This window comes from Aspergillus undulatus, assembly GCF_047715775.1.
Source record: "Aspergillus undulatus strain CBS 261.88 unplaced genomic scaffold BDV17scaffold_45, whole genome shotgun sequence".
Lineage (NCBI taxonomy): Eukaryota > Fungi > Ascomycota > Eurotiomycetes > Eurotiales > Aspergillaceae > Aspergillus > Aspergillus undulatus.
Window position 1 is genome coordinate 34,053 of NW_027396649.1, and position 17,753 is coordinate 51,805.

General features: G+C 52.5%; 7 protein-coding genes across 7 annotated transcripts; 2 read left to right on the top strand and 5 right to left on the bottom strand.

Annotated features, from left to right (window-relative positions):
• Window positions 1-901: 901 nt before the first annotated feature.
• Window positions 902-3,249, bottom strand: BDV17DRAFT_293746 (protein phosphatase 2A regulatory subunit RTS1; the record flags this gene model as incomplete). The annotated part of the gene is made up of 8 exons (XM_073762684.1): window positions 902-1,262; window positions 1,310-1,437; window positions 1,497-1,667; window positions 1,720-2,073; window positions 2,126-2,725; window positions 2,810-2,871; window positions 2,934-3,144; window positions 3,226-3,249. The coding sequence occupies 8 exons, from the start codon at window positions 3,247-3,249 to the stop codon at window positions 902-904; spliced, it is 1,911 nt and encodes a 636-aa protein (XP_073612959.1).
• A 1,807-nt stretch (window positions 3,250-5,056) lies between these two features.
• On the bottom strand, window positions 5,057-5,374 carry BDV17DRAFT_293747 (uncharacterized protein; the record flags this gene model as incomplete). Its single annotated transcript, XM_073762685.1, has 1 exon — window positions 5,057-5,374. The coding sequence occupies one exon, from the start codon at window positions 5,372-5,374 to the stop codon at window positions 5,057-5,059; it is 318 nt and encodes a 105-aa protein (XP_073612960.1).
• A 184-nt stretch (window positions 5,375-5,558) lies between these two features.
• Window positions 5,559-6,123, top strand: BDV17DRAFT_270132 (uncharacterized protein). The gene has a single exon (XM_073758640.1). It carries the CDS (start codon window positions 5,638-5,640, stop codon window positions 5,899-5,901), a length of 264 nt encoding a protein of 87 aa, XP_073612961.1. The 5' UTR covers window positions 5,559-5,637; the 3' UTR covers window positions 5,902-6,123.
• Window positions 6,124-7,612: 1,489 nt separating this feature from the next.
• BDV17DRAFT_159457 (transcription factor TFIIIC subunit TFC1) lies at window positions 7,613-10,043 on the top strand. Its single transcript, XM_073754620.1, has 3 exons — window positions 7,613-8,188; window positions 8,244-8,553; window positions 8,601-10,043. Exons 1-3 carry the CDS (start codon window positions 8,024-8,026, stop codon window positions 10,007-10,009), a joined length of 1,884 nt encoding a protein of 627 aa, XP_073612962.1. The 5' UTR covers window positions 7,613-8,023; the 3' UTR covers window positions 10,010-10,043.
• Window positions 10,044-10,078: 35 nt separating this feature from the next.
• BDV17DRAFT_270138 (uncharacterized protein) lies at window positions 10,079-12,304 on the bottom strand. The gene is made up of 2 exons (XM_073758641.1): window positions 11,711-12,304; window positions 10,079-11,652 (listed from the first exon to the last, which is right to left on the bottom strand). The coding sequence occupies exons 1-2, from the start codon at window positions 11,823-11,825 to the stop codon at window positions 10,592-10,594; spliced, it is 1,176 nt and encodes a 391-aa protein (XP_073612963.1). The 5' UTR covers window positions 11,826-12,304; the 3' UTR covers window positions 10,079-10,591.
• A 689-nt stretch (window positions 12,305-12,993) lies between these two features.
• On the bottom strand, window positions 12,994-14,820 carry BDV17DRAFT_270139 (ribokinase). The gene has a single exon (XM_073758642.1). It carries the CDS (start codon window positions 14,786-14,788, stop codon window positions 13,490-13,492), a length of 1,299 nt encoding a protein of 432 aa, XP_073612964.1. The 5' UTR covers window positions 14,789-14,820; the 3' UTR covers window positions 12,994-13,489.
• Window positions 14,821-15,234: 414 nt separating this feature from the next.
• Window positions 15,235-17,660, bottom strand: BDV17DRAFT_270140 (MCM DNA helicase complex subunit MCM5). Its single transcript, XM_073758643.1, has 3 exons — window positions 17,492-17,660; window positions 17,313-17,439; window positions 15,235-17,264 (listed from the first exon to the last, which is right to left on the bottom strand). Exons 1-3 carry the CDS (start codon window positions 17,626-17,628, stop codon window positions 15,375-15,377), a joined length of 2,154 nt encoding a protein of 717 aa, XP_073612965.1. The 5' UTR covers window positions 17,629-17,660; the 3' UTR covers window positions 15,235-15,374.
• Window positions 17,661-17,753: the final 93 nt, after the last annotated feature.

Here is a 17,753-nt window from a genome sequence, read left to right on the forward strand (position 1 = left end):
GGAAGCTCAAATGCAAAGTCGAGATCGCGCAAATCCACGCCTGGAGAGCCAGAACTGAGAGCAGCGAGAGAAACGCGGGCACAGCCAGAGACCCCGAACGAAACACTAGTCCCGATTAGGCAGTTTTCGGATCAATAGTTAATGCCCTCCGTCAAACGCGCGCATATAGCGCCAGACGCGCTAGGAGACCGAGCCAAGATCATAAGAGACGCGTTAAACGCACGTGCCAGGTACAGGAGTGGTAAGGTACGGACTACGAAAAGCAACAAAAATAGTGAAGTCAATACAGGCTGTGCCGTAGTATTCCATGTTATAAACATCAAAAAAGGTCATCGACAACATTGCCGACTAGAGGAAACGCCAGAAGCACCCGTTTTCCAGACCCGAACACAGTTCTAATAGTCCAACTAGAATCTCCGCTGACTCACGGCCTGACCCATGCGGAAGAGAAGAATATCAAAGCCATGTACACAAAAGAAGGATTCGAAATAATGGAATGAAATGGGAAAGATGAAGCGTCGGATGCGTGCAAGACTATGGGTGCCCCGAACAATGAAAGCAGGGAACACCGACGGAAAACGCATAAAATTGGTGTCGAGAGGACTAGTATCCAACTAGCAAATCATTTCGTTGAGTTGCTTCGCGCCAAACCTGTGACGGCTGCAGACCCAACAGCTCGACGCCGAGCGCGAATCTCGGTGCCACTGCCACTGTTGCTTCGTCGCCGTCCACCGCCTTCAAGAGAACCACGGCGCCGTCTCTGGAATAGAGAACGTTCCAACGTTAGAAATCACGCATTCTGTACATAAAATGACAAACGCTTAGCGGAGAATCACAAAATAAAAAAGTTGAGGTTCTCCATTAAAGGGGTGCAGATCTCATCGACAAGACTAGCCAGCGATCAAACATGCTCGGGACTTACTGTAGTGATAGAGCCCTCTCGAGGCCTTCGGTCTTTTCCTGGGCCAGACTCATCAAGTTTCAGATTGTGAAGTCGCTTCTGGCTATCCTGAGTAAGAGCGTCGATGTCATCCAGCTGCAGGGGAATCTCAGCCGTCGAAGATTGGAGGGGTGGCAGAGCGGCACCATTCTGCCTCTGCACAGCCCGTTCAGCGACCTTCTCCCACCGAGTCTGCCGAGCCTTCTCGCGGAGATCGGAACTGTTCTGTCTTTCGTTGTACTCGTGTGAGCATTCGTCGAAGAGCTGGGGATTGATTTCCATGAACATCTTCATCGCGTTGTATACCATGCTGTGAATAGTCCTACAAAATGTTAGTACAAATGTAGGAGGCGAAGGTCAAGTACGTACCGGTTCCAGTGGCCCTTAGAGTTCTCGAACAGGGGAGGAAACATAATCGGTAGAATCACCTCCACGTTATCGCTGACCAGAGTGCAGAAGTACTCATTGTTCCAGAAGTAGAGCGCACGCTCAGCAACCTAGCACAGGTCGTCAGCTTCGCTTGCGCAATATTTGGACATAAACCCAAACCACTAACCTGGAAATGAGGGCTTGCAACTGACTTGGCCAGCTGCTGGAAGAGCGGCTCTTGGACCTTCGCAAATTCCGCGGGATCCATGACCTCAAAGATATCTTCCACTTCATTCAGGTACATGACTTCCTTGGTGCTGTTAGTCTTAGGCCAGTATCGGAGCAAGCCAATGACCACCTGAACGAAAGGAGTTAGCTAAGACATTCTAGCAAGTTTCACTGCCACTCACATCTTCTGTTAACGTTGAGTCTTTCTCTAAGAACTGGACAATGCAATAGGCCAGCTGTGGGTGGTACATGCTCAGGCTCTTGACTTTGTGCAAAGGCAGTAAGACCCGGGTCAAAAACAGCTTGTGTTCCTCCTTCAGCGGAAGAGCGAAACCGTTGATGATAGATCCCAAAATTTCCAACAACTCTGCAATTCCGTTGAATCGCTCGGTCTCATAGGTGAATTGGAAGAAGACGTTGTTGATAGATCGTCGAATATATGAGCGTAAATTTAAGAACTTTCCGTAAATGCGATGTAGGGTGGTCTTCAAGAAATCGCGCTCGCGCGGGTCTTCGGAATCAAACAGCTCTAGTAACTGTGACTGAGTTAGCGAAAGTTGGGCAAAGAAAGGGCCGCATAGATAGTACCTGAAGCACAAAATGATGATCGATGTAAGCCTTTGCGATGTTTGTGTTGAAGTCCTGACTTTCGATAAAACGCAAGAAAAACTCATAGACGACTTGAATGTGAGGCCAAGCAACTTCCAAGACTGGTTCGTCTTCCTCTGGATCAAATGCCTCGCCCTGCGGTGTAATCGGGGGAGGAATGGGGCGGAACAGGTTTTTGGCAAACATCTCGACCACGCGAGGATACATTGGTTCCGTAATGACCGAGCGGTTGTTGGCGATGTAGTCTAGGAGTTCGTGGAGCGCCAGTCTCTTGATCTCCTTGGACTTCATGTCGGCCGTAGGGTCGTTGAAGTCGAATATGATATTGCATTGATCGATCTTCTGCATGAAGAGCTCTTGCCGACGGTTCGGCGGGACTTCGTGAAAGCCAGGAAGCTTCTCCAGTTCTCTTTGTCGCTGATCGGAGATGTCGAATCGAGAGGAATGCTGGCGTTTAGGGGTCCGGATACCCTCTGACATGTCTTTCGGGGTGGTCTGAAGACGATCGAAGACGTGGGATTTCCGAGGAGGGGCAAGATCACCTGGCATAGTCTCGGCGGCACCGGGCGGAGGGGCATGCTATAATGCGACATCTCATCAGTAAAGAGCAAATAAAGACAATGTCGAAACCATCGGATCTCCGCGCGTAGGTCAGTCACTTACCGGTGCGCTGGGGCTGATCACCACACTTGGGGCCATCGGTTGACCTTGCTTTGTGGGGGTACCTGGGTCTTCGTTAGGAACCGCTGATCGATGGCACCATCACGGTGCGAGGCATAGCACTGACCTGGAAGATGTCCTCCTGCCTGCGCGGCATCTTCCGGGGCCTTTCCTCTGATATCATTCACGGATGTGGTAGACGATGTCGGGGTGACCTGGTTGGGGGAAGCGGACTGTTGACCATGGTGAATTCCCAGGTTGGCCGAGTTCTGTGAGGAAGCGTTCGACGCATCTTTCTTCTTGGACGGCTTATCTTTCGCTCTCGACAACTGCTCGTGCTACTCGATACCATTAGCTTAACTCAGCGCCTGGCGGGGTGATCGAGCGCGGCCAAGCGAGAACTATGAGGCCAAACTCACCACTCTCTGTCTGAAACCCTTCATTGTAACCACTAATCGGACAGCCACATGTACTCGGGCCTAGTTCTCGATGCCAGTGCAGCAAGATGCCACACGCTAGCAGGAGGGGGGAGGGGCGGATGCTGTCTGGCGGAGCGGGCAACGGTTAAGCGATTTGTTTCTGTCGGCCTGAAAGTGAACACATGAGCATTTGCTAACAAGACATTGGTAGGCTAGGCGGGCGGTGAATCATTGAATGCAATAAGAGATTGATGGAGTAGGGCAGCTGAAACATTGCTTGCAGCCACAGCAAGACGGGGTGAGGTGGCCGGGGAGGTCAAGCCCAAGGAGGTAACAGGGGGCAAACACGGAGCGTCTCCCGGCACGCGAGAGGAACAGGAAAGTATATAGATTGCGAGCTCACCTCGAGGGACGTTCGGACAGACGATTGGTAGAAGCAGGGCAGGAAATCGGACGGACGCTCACGCTCGGTTGCTGGCGCGTTCGCAGCGGTATAGGAGGAGCTCGCAGGTCGGTCAGGTCTGGAGACGATCGATTGCCGTGTCGCTTATGAGAGAAGGCGGGGTGCGAGAGCCCCAGCGCTGAATTGGAACTTGCGAAGCACCGGTTGGGAGCCACAAACAAGCACACAGGCACTGCTATACTGCGAAAACGAGGATGCGCGAGGCGGACAAAAGCATTGATGATGGATTGGGCGTCCAAAGTGGCCAGGCTATCACGAGAGGAGCAGGAGGTGGTGGTGACGGGCTGTGGCTGGAGACGCTCGGACGTGGTTGGATTAGTGTGCTGTGGATTCGTGGAACTGCGCTCTCCTGGTCTGGGGGGAATCTCAACCACGGCAACGACTCTTACTCTATTATTGTGAATGGCAACTGACAAAGTGATTGATAGAGTGATGACAGCGGCTTAACCGGCGATGACTTCGTCTCTTCCAGATGGACCTTATCAAAGTTCGGCAAGGGGCATCAGACGCTGTTCGCCATGAAATCACCAGGCATTCAGTTTGACGGACTTGAGCTATGCACATAGTTGGTATAGATCTTGACATTTACTAGTAACGGTTTTACAGGCTTCCTTACTGCTCTATCTACAAAGTGAATGTCAGGCCCGTGGTTGCAATGTTTATTGTTTAGCAACGGCCAGGTCAGGTGACCTGACCCGGCTCAGATACGTCGGGTATCCTATGATGATTTGGATGGGCTTGTAGTTTCCCGTTTCCCCTGGCCCAAACTCTCTATGGGTTGTGGGGAGCAATTTGTATTTATAGAGGATATCGCATAGCATAGGGTTAGACATTCATGGGATGGCGCTTGAGCTCTCCTTGAATTTTCGTGGTGCTGTTCTTTATGAATATATATATCCTTTTCGACATCTAATTCCTGGCCACAATAAATTGGAAGGGTAACTGTAAAACCTAGACGCCATTCGATGTGAGTCTACCACCTCTCAATGACCACGAAATAATGACCATAGCTACTGACACAGCTCATCCAAGTCTTCCGACCCGCTACTGCTACAGTGCTACAGCGTCAATGTACCTTAGTGTCTCACGTGATATTACACCAAATGTAGTTTAGATTCTGCTAACGAGCACAGTGGGTCCGTGTCACTCCGTGATCTCTTCCACCTGCAGTGACACGCGCACCTTCAGAAACATGCTGCTCCTGCTAGGGTACGGGTCACTCGCTGGCCGGCCGGCCGCCTAGATTTTACTTCATGCCTTACCCGCAATTATTGACGTCGTAGGCTTTTTTTGAAGCACTCGAGGAGAGAGACCTCGCCGGCGTTGTATTCGAAGTCGGATGTTGCTCCTGTTGGGACCAGCATCATCCTATAACCCTTGAGTGCTGGACAGGAGGCAGTTCCGGCATCCGCGACGAGCGCGTCCATCGTCTGGATTCTCCCAGATGTGCTCGTGGGCCTTCTGGCTGGACTCATCGCTGGTGACTTCGAGCTCGATGATGTCAACGGTGTTTGTGTTATTGGGCACTTCATCCTTGATATTTCTGACGGCTGCCTCTGCCCTTTCGACAGTATGCGAACCCATGAACATGCGGTAGTGCTTGGGAAACTCGTAGAAGGCTTTTGGGGCTGCATAGCCGATGCCGTGTCTGCCCCCGGTAATCAGGACGACGTAGCGAGAAGCCATGTTTGACGATGATAATTATGTTTTGGTGGTCGTAGCGGTACCAAACCTCGTAGAGTGTTTTTATATCTTCTCGCAGCGACCCGATCCGTCTGCCCTTTTGTACCGCCGTTTTCTGGAGTTTTCGCGAGAAGGGATCATTTGGCTTGATAGCTCTCCATCGAGGCCTTTATTGAGTTTCAGAATTCAAATCGTCGAGATGCTTGTCCGGAGGTAGCGAGGCATTAGGACGAGAAGTGAAGCAATCTAGAGGTTCGACGTGGTGGATGAACCCCTGGGTTCAGCGCAGTAAACCCCGCCGCAGGGACAGAGTCTTTGTTCCTTTTCTTGCTGTCGTTCACTTTCTCACTCATCCAACTGTTAGCCTCCCGCTCTTTCAGGATCCATCCCAACCCATGCAATTGCATGTAGCTACGCGCCGTGAATCAATGCTCCCCCCATGGACTGATCACGACTACTACTGGCACCTCGAGCTCCGGGCTTCGAACGTTGGTCTTGTGCTTCCTCGTTCTAGAACCGATCGACGGTAAATGGCAGCAGGCAAGACCAGGTACAAGCTACAGCGCAGAGCGGCCGTGCAATGCAATTCTTGTTAGACAGCATTGCTCTCCATCGTGTTGAGACTCGGGTAAAACAGCCAGTCACTGCGAGGTTTCATTCTCACCATTGCCAGCTCTCAGAGCAATTCCAGCAGTACCAATCACAAACACTCCGTCTTGGAGTTACGACAGCTACGACAGCTCAACATGTTCTCGGTTTGTGTTCGTCACTGCTCAGGTATGGTGTTGATTGGTACGGCAAACATTGCTTTTTCTGGGCTCAAGGTGTACAAAGCCTTGTCTCGACGCCTGGGAGGATGTTCTTTGCCCCTGACAGATTTCCTACGACGGTTAGAAGCTTGCAACCATAACTACAACAGATGGAATGGCTTCGCCTTCGCATGAACGTTTGGGACACACACAATGGCGGCTTGGAAGGCGCTGTCTCAGATGCTGCCCTTCAGAAGCCCGGATGCCGATGCTTGGTGGCAGCTTACTGGGAGACACCTAGCAGTTCTCCTTGAAGCTGCGGCGTATCCTGTCGAGAAGCAGTATGAGTGTCTTTTGTACCATTATCACTACGCGCTAAGTTGTCTGAAGCTGATCGCAGTCCTCCGCTAATTAGGGTAAAAGGCACCTTATCTAGGCCCGGCGCCGCGCGACGGAGCTTCACCGACGCGCTGGAAGTCGATACTTCAGCTACACGACACTCCTTGAGTTCGCCTGGAAATGGAACATCAACGATGGCGAGCCAGACGTTCGCATGGGCGCAGAATTCTTACGAGGGGTATGTGCTCGCCCTCCCTACCTACTTGTATCCTACCCCAACCTCCCTGTTACCTAAATATAACTAACATGAGCTGATGATATGTCTCTTTCTTCGGTGATTGTAGAGTGATCGCCCTTTCTATCTAGGTCTACTCCTCGATGCCCTCGCATCCTGAGACAAGCAAGATCATTGAGGACGCTGGGGCTCCTGCCACGCCTTATCTCCCTGGACCAACTCGGTTCTTCAATTGGACGACAGGCGAGACGTGGCCTGTGCCAGAGGACGATCTTGTGTCTGCACAGGCTCGGTTTCTTGAGGTGTTGGAAAGATCCACGGGGCGTTGGGAGAGTGTTTATGGGCCCTTTGCAGATTGCACGTTTACGATATGGCATATTCGATCTTATCCTCCTCATCCTCCACTCTCAATTCAGAGTATAAAAGTATCTGCTATTGCTAATCGTCGGGTTTCCATTCAATATGCAGGGCGACGTGCCGGAACACCTAACAATTGGCACATCTGACTGGTTCTCGAGGGAAAATTACCCAGAGCTCCGGGCCAGGTTGACACGGCTCCTGATCTCGTGGGGGTTTTGAGACGTTGATGAGGTTCCGCTTGTGAGTTTATAGTTTATGTTTCATCATTCCATTCACTTCACTGAGCCCTGGTCCTTAGTCTACACTCTTAGTGTTTTTACTCCTGCTTCGCCGGCGAGTAACCTCTCTGTTGTTGGTAAGTTCCTCTCAACTACCAACCGAGCGCTCTTTTCTGGAGTTATTCTTGATCCTCATCGAATTCTGTAGACTTCCATGAAGTCTTCACCCGGTACTCAAAGCAGCCCCGCAATATAACAATCCATCTGGGAGCTACCATCAACAGGATCGGTAACTGTCGAAACCCTCCACTCCACTCCACTCCACTCCGGCTACTTGCAATGCGCACCCAGCATCCATTCCATTTAACCCAGCCACATCCAGACCGATTCAGCAACAACGTCACAATCTACTTCTCGTCACCAACCGTAGAAAGACCAGGCACCCAAGCAAGGGCCTGAGTAAGAAGAGCCGCCGAAAAGGGAAATGACCACTTGCCACCTGCAGTGGACGTCCCCCATTTCTGCCGCTCTCCTCCGCCTTTTTATCTCCGTTTTGTGTTTGTCCTGTTTGCTCCAGATATCTTCCATGCAACAGTCGTTCACTTTACAACTGATCACCAGAACCTGGAGTGATGATGTTGGATCTCTGAATATTCCATTGCTGTCTGACAGGGGAACTGACTGTCTGTTTGGAAGGCAGCATTGCAAGATCGTCCCGGCGAGGGAGCAACCCCATACGTAGGAACAGTGCATGAAAGCCGGAGAGCACCCAGAAACCATGGCAGAAGACCACTCAAGAACTGCCCCCTTCTATGACATCCCAAACCGGCCGATGGTCTGCATCGAGCATCCCGCCATCATCAAAAATGTGGACAAGGCCATCGACATGCTCCAAGGCAGCGCGGGCATCATCAAGGTACGTAGCCAGTTTGAAACCTGATTTGATATAGACTTCTGACAGGGATACCTAGACCCTCAACCCACCCAAGGCGGATACGCCAGCGAACCTGGTACTCCGGCCAGAGGATGCAATGGCAAGGCCGTTGCAGTCGCTGAGCTCACCGTCAAATAATATCCTGCTTCAGGTGACTGTTCCCAAGCGGACGGGTCGCAAGAGGAAGAGAGGATCAAATGAGCCCTTTGTCGATGACCCGGATTTTCAACGGGACAATGGGCCGCCCCGTCCTACTGCGCGGCAGCTTCTGAAGAGTCTGCGTGACAATGTTGGGAAATATCAGGTCGAACCTGTTGGGTTGGTTGAGCGCACACATACTTTTCGAGGTCCGTCACCTTCATCCTGCCGCCAATATACAAACTGACTCTAGCAGGAATCCCCGACTTTGTCTACTCAACAACAAACAGCCCCTTCGTCAGCCGCTTCCGGGAGCAAATCCTCTCCTTCAACCTGCAGAAGATGAAATCCTTCGATCTAGACATGAGCAAAGGCGCCGTCTCAAACGTCGACATCCTCCCCCCACCCACCTTCTCCCACGGCGACATCCCATTCAACTACTTCTACCGCCAGAACCCAACCGTCAAACAAACCCTCGACAAGGCCGGCAACCCAACAACAATAAACACCCAACAAGCGGCCAAAGTTCTCACCCACCTCGTCCCCTACGACATTCCCATCGTCCCCTCGGGCCCCCGCGCCAACTGCCCACCACTAGAATCAATAACCGACCCAATCCTGCGCGAAACCATCGCCATCGTAAAGCGCCTCTTCGGATCCCGCCCCGCTTGGTCACGCCGCGCCCTCCGCAACCAACTCACCACCCTCGAACAGCGCTACGCCCTCCGCCACGCAATCCCCTACGCAGGGTACATCTTCCGCAGCGGGCCCTGGCGCGACGCAATCATCGCCTTCGGCCAGGACCCACGCACAGACCCCTCCTGGCGCATCTATCAAACAGCCATGTTCCGCATATTACCAGGGACAAGCGAGACCGCGCGCGACCGGCACGATCGCGATCGCGACGCCACGGGGGGGCGTCGCCATACGCTCCTTCCCCGCCCCGCAGAGACGAACACAAACCGCTCTTTCAGCACAACGGATAACCCCGAGGGTAACGTTGTTTCTTCGAACTCGCATCTCTTCACGGGACATCCGCCCCTGCCCCTCGACGGGCGGATGTGGATGTTCTGCGATATAACGGACCCGCTCCTCCTATCCATCCTGCATCCCCCTTCCCCGCCACTCAACTTCCTGAAAGAGAAATGCGACATCGCAGTAGACGGTTGGATCGGGAACGGCACAGCCGCCAAACTAAAGTCCATAATGCGCCATAAAATTCTCGCTATGTATGAAGGCCGTCCAGTCCCGCGGGACTCGGAGTACGCGCCTATCCTGGCGATGCCGGACCATGCAACCCCCGAGCAAGGGCTAGCAGATTTCTTTCCTAATCCCGATGTTTTTCATGTGCAGGGGTGGGTTCAGGCGCTTGCGACGGAGTTGAGGGGGATTATTAAGAGTAGTCCGGCGTGGAGGGAGAGGAAGAGGGGGGTTGTGAAGCAAGGTGTTCCGAGGAAGGGGAAGGGTGAGGTTGAGGGTGAGGCTGAGGTTGATGAGGAAGAGGAAGAGGAGGAGGGCGAAGAGGTGGAAGGTGAGGATGAAAGCGAAGGTGAAGAAGAGGCCATTGAGCAAGAGGAGATGCTTGAGGCTGTTGACGCGGCTGCTTCGCGGCAGGACCAGGATGATAATGATGAGGCTGACGATGTGGACGATGAGATGGAGTGACGTTGATCTTACAGTCAAAGCTACAGCTACCAAGTACAATTAAAAATCTATTGATTAGTGGCAGAAAAATTTTTTTGTAGGAATAAGATTGTACTTTTCTCGAGAAGAAAGATATATACATCATGACGGCATCAAAGACGTGACATCTGAGCTCATTAGGTAGGTGCAATGCAATTAGCAGTGTAGGTGATAGTTCCAGCAGGATAGGTGTAGTGTAGTGAAGAGTAAGAGTAGGATAAGAATGAAACAAAATAGACAGACGCAATGCAATGCAACGCAGCGCAATGCAATGCTAATCAAACAGAACATATAACATAAAAAGGTAAAACGAACAACACTGACTCTGGCAAATAGCACGAGGAAGGATAACCAGACGGCCAGTTAGACAGAACGACAACGACTCTGAACAGATCAGAAGGCAGGGCAATAATAGCATCGGGTATCCAAAAAGCCATTTCAAACAACTCCAGAAGCAGTCCAGCCAGCCGTCCAACGCCAGCGACCCAAAGCAACCGAGACACCGAAAGCAAGCCAAGAATCAAGCAAGATGAGAGGTTGTGAACTTTTGAGTTTCGTACCCGTCTAGGCGATGACAGCGACAGCGACAGCCTCTGAACCCTCATCCCCAGCAGCACTCTCACTCTCCCAGATCTCAATCTCGCCGTTGGACTCAAGATCAGTCTTGATTTCTTCGGACTCGAGTTTGACGGGACTAGCGGCTTCAAGCACGGACTCAATAGACGACATACTCGAGAGCTTACTCCGGCTCGGATGGACAGCACGAGCAAGCGTAAACACGTTCTTCTTCTCAACGGGGACAGTCGCGTCCTCATCCTCATCATAAACAACAGCGTACGAGAACGCATGGTAGTCCTCGCCGTAGTAATCAGCGGCGTTGAGTTCGCCCAATGGCGAGCGCGGCTCATCGACCATATCGGATTCGAGAGTCGACTTACGATGGGAAGTCTGGGTGCGGGAACTGGAAGTGGAGCGGGATGGGGCAAGGCCCAGATCAGCGGGCGGGATGTTCTCCTTCCCGCGATGGTCTGAGACTTCCTCAACTTTACCCTCATCGTCGCTGATATCGAGTACGCAGGTCGAGTGCTGCATGAGATTCGTCATCTCTTCTTGCTCGGAGTCGACGTAGATCTCGAAGGACCAGGATGCAGGCATGGGCATCTTGGGGGCGGGAGCGGCTGATTCTTGCTTAGACTTGGACTTGGAGCTGGACTTGCCACTGAGTGCGGCAGCAAGGGAGAATGGACGGCTGACGCCCTTGCGGGCAGACTCGGGGCGGTTCTTTGAGACGGTTGACCGACGAGCGAAGGGCTTAGAGGCCTTCATTTGCGGGGAGCGGCCGGCGGGCTTGAGGGGCGCTGACCTGGGGGTGGATGTAGGCTGGGATTTTGTAGGGGTGGATGGGACGATCGGGTCCTCGAGGATGCTGAAGGTAGAGGCCATACGGGATGTCTTCATCGGCTTCATTGGGCTGGGACTCTTGGAGGGGGCATTGTCGTGGTCGTGGTCGTGGTCATCTTCATCGAGGGCGCGCTTCCGTTTGGTGGACTTGGATGTTGTGCCTGTTGGGTCGATGTTCTCTGCGTCGGACTCGCCGAGGGGCCGGCGTTTGGCCGATAGAAGTCCTTTGAGGCGGTTAGCATTAGACGCGTATAAGCTCTGGTGGGTCAAGGGCCGTCGTACCATTCTGCTTGTTCTGGAAGTTCGTTTTGATGCGGAGCATGGAACGCATACGCGAGCCATCCAGAGGGGCAAAGGGCTGTCGCACGGCCGGGGGAGTCATCGTGAGGGCGGCCATGCTGGAGATGGAGAAGGTGGATGAGAAGAAGTGGTGGAAGTGGTGTTGATGATTTGTTTTGGTCGCGCGGCAGAGCGGGAGAAGGTGGGGTTCTGATTGGCGGGAGTTTATTGTAACAGTATGGAGTCTGTATGCCTACGCTCTTCACCTTGGAAAAAAAAGTTGTACACGAATGCAATAATGAACAAAGAGACAGGGAATACAAAGAAAGACGTTGACTCGTGAGTTCGTGAAACAGCGGCAGCTATCAGTTATTATAACGAGCACGGCGCGAGGAGGAGGCAAGGGCCAGACACGTTATGCAGTTATGGAGAATGCCTGCACGGTAGATACGAGGAGGCGAAACATGCAGAGTAGACGTGAGGACTGCAGCACAGACTCAGATCAAGTAGTAGGATCAAGACTGGAATCCGTCAGCCAGGAATCCGGAATGCGTGGTATAAGTAGTGCACTCCAGCTGAAGGACGGGAATCCAGCGCGTCAGGTTCGTGTCCCTGCTGTAGAGAATCCAGAATTAAAGCCTTCTTGATCCTGTCCCTGCAAGGCATAAGGCTCGCCCGTCCAATAATTGCCTGCCTTCCCCTCACTTCAGATGGCCCCGGCGCGTCCAGCATTACACTTCGCTACCGTAAGATACGCCAGCTTCTCGCCGTATTTGCTCCTGTCCGACTGGTATTTACGGCGCGTGACATTCCACACGACACCATCTTCTCTATACTTTCCTCCTCTCTGCTCTAACCCTTCGCTCCTTCGACGCGTCCCTGCTGCACATGTCTGTCTGTATGTAAGCCTCGTCGCGTTCACGTCCACGGTCACGGTCATGGTCCCGTCTGCTCTCCTCATCGAACCACGTATCTACCTCTCATCAATCCAGTTTCAACTGAACTTTACCACGAACTCAAGAACTCAATGGCAACCCCCACCTGCTCAATCGTGAATCATGATCGCCATTGCCATTTGCCACATACCCCGTCTTATCTCGAGAATATCATCGAGGGCTGGCCGGCTCATTTCATGAATCATGATTCCTGAGTTGCCCGTGCGCGGTCTGACCGTCCCCCGGCGCCTCTGGCCCGTGTTTCAGCGTGTTGAATGTTCGCGCGAAGCTGAAACATGCCATTGCCGAATCGCATGGCCTGTTCTGCGATGCTCTGCAATGCAATGCTATGTCAATGCCATGCTAAACTTAGAGTACGTAGAGTAATGTAGGTTAACCACGTTCATTCACGTCAAGTGTCTGCCTCTCCATTACTGGCCGTGCTTCTTGCGCAAGCGGGATATTTATAGATAGCACCTACTGGTAGGACCCAGGTGTCTAGTTGGTAGCGGGGATGTCCATGGACATCTTCTGGTGGAATGAGTCAGATGGAGAAGTTACAGCTGAGCTCTAGACTCACTGCTTGACTTCCAGAAGAATTGCATGTGCTTAAGGTCGACTTTGCCTTTGCGTACACTGTATAATCCGTGGCGTGAAGCGTTTTCTAGCATTGGGAGCTCTTGCTCTGCGCTAGATGAAACATCACGCTGCGTCTAACGTGCATGCAGGCTGGCGATAGGGACAGTTCTTGAGGCAACATGGAAGTCTATTTTTTTCTATATCCTCGAGCATGACCTGTATCATACATCCGCATTAGCTCTACACATCGTCCGCACTTGCGCAAGCATCAAATCTCATCCTCCCATGGGATACTATCCATAGCACCCTGCCTCTCCACGCACCGCGCTGATGCCCTCGTAGCTACATCCATCGCCTGGTCCATAACCGACTTATACCGCACCTCCTTCTCCTTATCTGACAGGTCCACCCCAGCCTTTCCATCCCCTCGCCGCATCTCACGCCATCGCGCAACCTTCACCGCGTACGCACCGACAAATGTATCCCCCGCCGCTGTGGTATCAAGCACTCTGTTCACCTTGGCCGCCGGGACCTCGTTCGTAACTCGTCCGCTCAACGTACCAGTGCCAGGGTTCGCGGCACTATACCATACTCCCTTGGCGCCCAGCGTGACAAGCACATAGGTCACGCCTAGGCTGTGGAAGTACCGCGCGACTTTCTCCTTGCCGTCCTGCCCTGCTTCGATTCCAGGGACAGACAAGAGCACGTCCTCAGAAGGCGTCATGAGTTCGGCCTCTGTCTCGTTCATGATCAGGTGGTCGACACCTTTATACACGTCGCTCGGTAGACCTCCCGGTGGTGCAGGCGCAGGGTTGAAAATGACATCCGGACCCGCCTCGATTCCTTTCTTGCCTACCTCTCGCTGCTCCTCTTTCCAAGTGGCGATTGTCCTCAAGATCCCGATTGTCGTCTCGGTAGGGATTTCGCCCTGCATGACGATGACATCAGGCACAGGAGACGCGAGAGCCATGCCAAGAACCGACTCTTCATTCTTCATTCCCGTGTAGTTCGCCCCAGGCGAGAATAGAATCCGGTTCTCGCCGCCTGCTGAAGAGTCCACGATTATAACTGCCACGCCGGTATATGCGTCCTTGACGACTTTCACGCGTCCCGTGTCGACGCCAGATTTTGATAGTGTGGGGTTAAGGAGAGCGTCGAAGTGTCCATCCAGCCCGCCGACGGCGCCAACCATTTCGACCTGAACATCTGAGTTTGACGACTTGGATTGAGGGCGAGATAGGCGTCCGCAAGCAACAGCCTGGTTCGCGCCCTTTCCGCCGGCGGAGGTAAAGTATGCGGAGGAGGTGATTGTTTCGCCGGCGTCAGGGAAGCGCGGGGTCACGGAGACCATGTCGGCGTTTAGAGAACCGATGACGCGGATTGAGGGAGCCATGTTGGGCTTCGTCTTCTTTGGAGTATTGTTGAAGTTGAGGTAAATGGCAAGAAAGAGAATTGAGAAACAAGAGGGGATTGTGAGTAGATTGTCAGATCTCTTTACGTCGTTGCGGGGAGGTTCAAGAAGGTTGGTGGGGTCTTCGCCTGTCGGCGGATACCAATGGATCACCATGGGTCTGGAGCAGGGCAGGGCAACAAGCCAACGACAGGGCAGGATATCCTGGTGTGCCTGTACATGACAGCCCTTGTTAGCTATTCAAGTGGCTATTGCATACATTCCAGATCACGGTCTACTGCACAGTTGTATAGCACAGAGAGACATGTGACAATTGTATGTTGGATCTAATAGGCCCTGGGCCTGAGTAAAATATATATATCTTCGCTATCCTAACGCACGATGCACACTCGACCTCATCAAGTAAGGAAAGCGTACCTGAGAAACCTGCTGCTTCCTAGGTGTATTATTGAGGTCGATGGTCGTTCCTTCCATCTTTTCAAGTCATTTCCTGAATTGCAGCGTGTAAGGTGCGAAGGAGGCTATCCGAAATGGTTTTTGTACCTAAATCTACGGGTAGGAATCGAGAAATCCACTTAGCAGATATCATGTATCATAATCAATTATCGTCAGTAGTATCTAATGACCTCATAAACAAGAAAAACGCCGACCCTCAACTCGCTACCCAACCCAATCGAGGTATCGTTTGATATGCTTTACCATAGAATCACAATAAACCCTTAACTTCAACACAAAGCCCAGTCTATACACCCTGGCGGTATACCTGTGACCCACCAGACCGAATCTGAATTGTCCCTCGTCTTTGCAGAACAATGACCGCCCTGTTCAGTGCTTGCTCTGTGTAACCCCGTCCATCGACGAACTCACGACGTAGCGTCGCAAGACTAGTACTCCAACCGATAGGTAGTCGGCGCTTCAGCTCGTCTTCAATCTTGGTCACTTCCTCCATCATTTCTCTGCTTCCCTGGCCCTCACCCTGCGTGATGGCGTCCATTGTCGATGCGAGGAAGATTCTGATAGCCTCGTCGACGTGAGCCTCCGTTGCAATAGGTTGAAGGGCGAGCTTCGCCAGCGACTCAGTGATACGGACAATGGCTTCCAGCTGACGGACAGTGATGGGGATAGAAGAACGGGCGTTGGCGTCGAGTTCGGCGCGGTGGACCTGTTTTCTGATGGAGACAAAGTGCGAAGAAAGCTTTTCTGCTGCTTCAGGAGAGAGGCGTGGCGCGCAACGACTGCGGCAGTAGCTGATATACCGCTTCATCTTTTCGAGAGGGATCTCAGCCTCGACTTGCTCCTCAATACCACGACCGCCCATGTGGACGCCCATGACGTGACGCGCGATACTTTCATCACGGCTGCGCTCGTGGTCGTCACGGACGACGAAGATCATATCGAAACGTGACAGGATGGTGGTTTGGAAATCGATGTTTTCGCCGGGCGTCTTGAGATCATCGTAGCGGCCGAAGATTGGGTTGGCGGCGGCGAGGACGGATGTACGGGAGTTTAGGATCGTGGTAATACCGGCTTTGGCGATGGAGATTGTTTGCTGTTCCATAGCTTCGTGGATGGCAACACGGTCTTCGTCGCGCATTTTGTCGAACTCATCAATGCAGACAACACCGCCGTCGGCGAGCACCATGGCTCCGCCTTCTAGGTAGAATTCGCGCGTTGCTGGGTCTCTTTGCACGGAAGCTGTCAGACCTGCAGCTGAAGATCCCTTACCAGAGGTGTAGATGGCGATTGGCGAGACCTTTTCTGTGAACTTTAGGAGTTGAGATTTGGCCGTACCGGGATCTCCAAGGAGAAGAACGTTGATGTCTCCACGAAGCTTCATGCCATCAGGAAGGATCTTCTTCGACCCGCCCATGAGCAGACACACGATGGATTTCTTGATATCCAGGTTTCCGTAGATTGAGGGGGCAATGCTTCTGGCAAGGGCGTCGTATAGGTCTGGACGGCGACTGAGCTCCAAGAATTCCTGCTCCTCCTCTTCTGAGAAAATATAGCTGCCTTTGGCGGTATGGTCAAGGTCTGTCGTGATACCGACCGCCCGCAGGTAGGGGTTCCGAATGGCCACAGCACCGTCCTTCTTTCCTCCTTTTTGATAAATAGAAAAGATACCCATCACAGTGCAACGAGATCCAGGAACGACACGGTTGGCGAGATACCGATCGGCAGAGATAAGGACATGTCGTGGCAGTTCACCAACCGGAACCTGGTCCGGTGCCTCTTGAAGTTTGAGCACTTGCTGATCCACAAACTGAGACCGTTCATGGGCAACGACATAAGGGTCAAGCGGACATTGCTCTTCGGACTCTCCAGGTTGCCGCTGGCGGCCGCACCGTCTAGGAAGAGTGAGGCCAGAGAAACCACCGTCAACCCGGATATTCTCAGCGTGATCGCAGGCCTTGCAGCGAATGTGGACGGAGGTGGCTTTGGAGGATATCGTTGAGGCACCGATAACGATACCTGGGATACGAACGAGGTGTGAGATATTTGTGGCGTTCAAGTCGCGAATGGAGATGTGGGTGGCCGAGGAGTGGAGGAGTAGCTGATGGGTTGGGAGGATGATATCGCGCTGAGATGGGAATACTATTCGTTGAGTGCATTGTTGTAGAGCTGCTTCAAACTGCACGCTGTTAGTAGAACTCGAAGAATGTAGGCGGAAAACACTGACGAGAGGGATGATATCTGCAGGCTCGGTGGTGAGTTTGTGGGCCAGTTCTTCGTTGTAGGAAATAAGGTGGGCGATATCAATATCGCAGTAGTATTGCTTAACGAGGACATTCTGGCGTAATTGATCGCTGGAAGATGTTAGCTTCGCTTGCTTCGAGCTTCTGAGCTCATTGGTCGTACCGGTAGATGAAGGCATTGTCTAGCTGGAACTCGAGGACAAACTCCCTCAGCTTGGCCTGGATTTGTGTGCGAGATTCTTCAGCGCCATCAGTGCTGGGAGCGAGGACGCTCAACGTATAAGGTGTTCGTCTGTCCATTGCAAAAGAGTGGTGTGGTGGAGAGGGTAAATGTATGGAGGAGAAGCACAAGTCAAGGAGGCAGTAAAATGAATCTTCCACTGCAGACACGACGAGACGCGTCGCGTCAATATACGCGTTAAGTG